Here is a 3359-nt window from a genome sequence, read left to right on the forward strand (position 1 = left end):
AAAATTTACGAAAACAATCGATAAAATTAGTGAATTTCAGAAAAGCATCTGATTTTTTTTCATATTTGGGGTTTAAATCAAATCTCCAAGATACAGTGCTAGGTTTTATATGGCTGGAATGATTCAGATTATTGCATGCACTGGAAACAAAGTCACGAATTTAAAATCTCCGGGAATTCATATATGCAGTCTGATGGCCATTGAGACGAATTGAATGAAATTAAAGAGGACAGGTAACACCCAGGTATGTCCTCCAACGGCTTTATAAAATTACATGATATATAAATCATCAGTATGTAAGGAGATTTCCATATACATACCTAATTTAGCTATCCTTCTCTTGACAATTTAGCACAAAGCATCAGCAGAATGGCTGCGATTACTCTGGCAGATTTGATTTGCATAGTTTTAGTTTTATGCATGGGATTTCTGTGTGAAGGGGACATGCAGGCGGACATTTGGGTCTTCCTCTGCACTCTGGTAACTATTCATGTTCGGCTGTGAATTTAATTGATTAATTTTGTCATAATTGAGTTTAGTCTCAGATAGAAAATGACAGGGAATTTTATTATTTTACAGGTGATTTCTAGTGTTGCAGCGATTTGGAGGTTATTTCCATTGATACTGGTCTCCACATCCAACAATAACAGAAAAATAATGATTTGCCCTACCAAAAGGTTTTTAAGGAGGGCAATGAAAAGAAACACAGAAAGAGATCTTCAGAAGTTCAGAGCAGCAAGACAGAGAGATCTTTAGAAAATGAAGCTCTAAGGTTGGTCAAGGGAGAGAAGGAATCTCAGAAAAAGGTAGATAGGCTGTCGAATGAATGGGTCTCTATGCTGGAGAAAATTAGGTCCGAGGAGAGGAGGATGAGAGAGAGGGTCAAAGATTTGGCAGAGAAAAATGTAGAATTGCAAAGAGAAGTTTCATCTTGGCAAAGGGAAATTGATGCAAGAAACCAGGTGAACGAATCTCAGCAATGTATGGATTTAAAAATGAAATCAACAGATGCCGAGAATGAGATTTTGAAGCTAAGGGAAGCCTTCTCAGAATCCGTCAAGAATGCAAAACAAGCAGAAGCTGGCCGGGATTTAATGCAGTGGAGCTACAGGGAGAAAGAGAGGGAAAATTCTGAGTTACAGAAATCAGTTTTCAGATTGCAGCGACTATGTAGAGATCAGGAAAGAACAATTGGGGGATTGTGGGGAGAATTAGACAATAAGATAAATGATTGTGCACAGGACAGAGACGCTTGTATAACACAGCTACAAAAGGAACAACTCCGATTAGTTGGTGTGGAAAAAGCCTTACGCAAGGATTTGGAGAATTTCAGGTGGGAAGCTGATGGTCTGAGGTACGAAAACACCTATCTTCTGGATAGGATGCAAAGCAATGAGAAAGGTACTAGCACTGGGTTGATCAAACTTGATCAAGAACTTTGGAATCGCCTTGATCAGCTGCTAGTTCAGGCATTCCCACTGCTGGATGAGAATGTACGCCTTTCTTTCAAGCTGTTGTATTATGTTAAAAGGAAATTCTCTAACTTCAATGGATGTGAAATCAATGAAGGGGAACATTCTCTAATGTCAGAAACTGGACAAGAATGGAATCATGTCCTGGAATTGGATGTGATGGCTCAAATTTTAAGAAGAAAGGTTGAATCTTGGAAGAATAGTGTTTGGATGCAAGAATAAATCTTGAAAGAAAAATCTCGTATATCCTGTGATGAATCTCTCAAGCAAGATGTAGAAAATCCTCAGGCATATCAACAGGAGCAACAGGATAGTGAGGTAATTAGTATTATTTCTTTTGTTATTTTGACGTTCTGCAATTTTATCTAGCCTTACAGAGATTGGAAGATTTACAGATTTTTTAGTAGATTATATAAATCCAGCAGTCTTCTCAAAAGAGATATTTAAATATCTTCATATTATTTTAGGGAGTGTGCATTGACATGTTTTTGTTATCAACTAATATTCTTGATTGCTATTTCAGAGTGAGGAGGAGCTCAAACAACTAAAACAAGAACTTAAAACCAAAACTTTACTCGTCAAGATTCTACGAGAGAAATTATGTTCCAATGCGGCTGATGTAGAACGACTTGAGGATGAAGTTGCAACTTTGGTAAGGAGTCGAGAGGTTTTGAAAAGTAACATTGAAAGACTACATGGTAGGCTCAAAGAACTGACATTTTTAAGACGAGAGATACCCAAAGTTTCAGAAGAAAGGGATGGATTTGACCAAGATGCAGAACAACTTACCATGCTAAACATTAAATTCATTGCCGAAGTGGGACTGCTTAAAATGAGAGTAAAGGAACTAGATGAAGATGTTCTAGTTAAGGAAGGACAGTTATCGGTTTTACAGGAAAGCCTAAATGCAAAGATTTGTAGAAAACAGTAGTAGTGTTTGGGCTCATTCCTTTTAATGTTGACATACATTTTTCAACGCTGATGGTTGTATTCTAGTTCTTACAAGTGTAACATAGCTGATTTTTCATTTAGCTAGAATTCCTATTTAAAGTTTTTTAATTTGAAGATAATATGAGAGGCATTCTGAGACATTGATATTAATACTGATTAAACGAAAATTTAGTAGGTAAATCTGATCGGATGCTGAAAAGGGGTTTTGTTTCTCTATATTGTGAAGTCCCTGGATTTCTTTTGATGGTGTTATTCTTAACTTATTTTCTGGGGTTAAAAAGTTTTATTCGATTATGCTTTAAATCTTATTATGTTTTCCTATTCAAATCAGATTAGATAAAAGCATAAATTTATAACGAAATCGAAGGGTTGAGTACATAAAATCCATTCGATTTTAAGGAGGAGAAATCTTTTTGACGATTGAAAATTCTCATACTTGTGAGAAGAATTGGTTGAGCACTTTTAAGCGAAGACATTCGTTTCTTGCCGTAACTTTTTGCAGTGTTTGAGCTCTGGAGACATCCAGAGTCTGAGAAAGGTAGCTTTCTATGAATAAATTAATATTATAGGTGATCTGATTTATGATAAATAAATCAAACACTGGCATTCACAGAGCTTATTAGAAAGAAAAATCTTGTCTAAAGTTAGTAATGCAGACTAAATTCTTACTGTGAATAGCCTTTACAACATATTGTTGGTATGTATTAATTTCTACTACCTGACAAAAGAAAATTGGCTAGTCTGACATTTATGACAGAAGCTTCCACATCAAATTCTAGATGTCTCTCACAGTCAACATTCTGGATGTTTCCAATATTTATCTTCTCAACTATCATGTAGACTAAGATATTAATGTTAAATTGAATGTAATACAAGATGCTAGTCACTCACTTTTCTTAGAGTTCAGCTCCGCAAAGCTGCTAGGAAATAGTCATT

General features: G+C 35.7%; 1 protein-coding gene across 1 annotated transcript; it reads left to right on the forward strand.

Annotated features, from left to right (window-relative positions):
- Positions 1–369: 369 nt before the first annotated feature.
- LOC131068430 (uncharacterized) lies at positions 370–2403 on the forward strand. The gene is made up of 4 exons (XM_058003617.2): positions 370–480; positions 651–1655; positions 1740–1790; positions 1996–2403. The coding sequence occupies exons 1-4, from the start codon at positions 370–372 to the stop codon at positions 2401–2403; spliced, it is 1575 nt and encodes a 524-aa protein (XP_057859600.2).
- The last annotated feature ends 956 nt before the right edge of the window (positions 2404–3359 follow it).

The sequence above is a fragment of the Cryptomeria japonica genome, chromosome 10 (assembly GCF_030272615.1).
Source record: "Cryptomeria japonica chromosome 10, Sugi_1.0, whole genome shotgun sequence".
NCBI classification, from domain to species: Eukaryota; Viridiplantae; Streptophyta; class Pinopsida; order Cupressales; family Cupressaceae; genus Cryptomeria; species Cryptomeria japonica.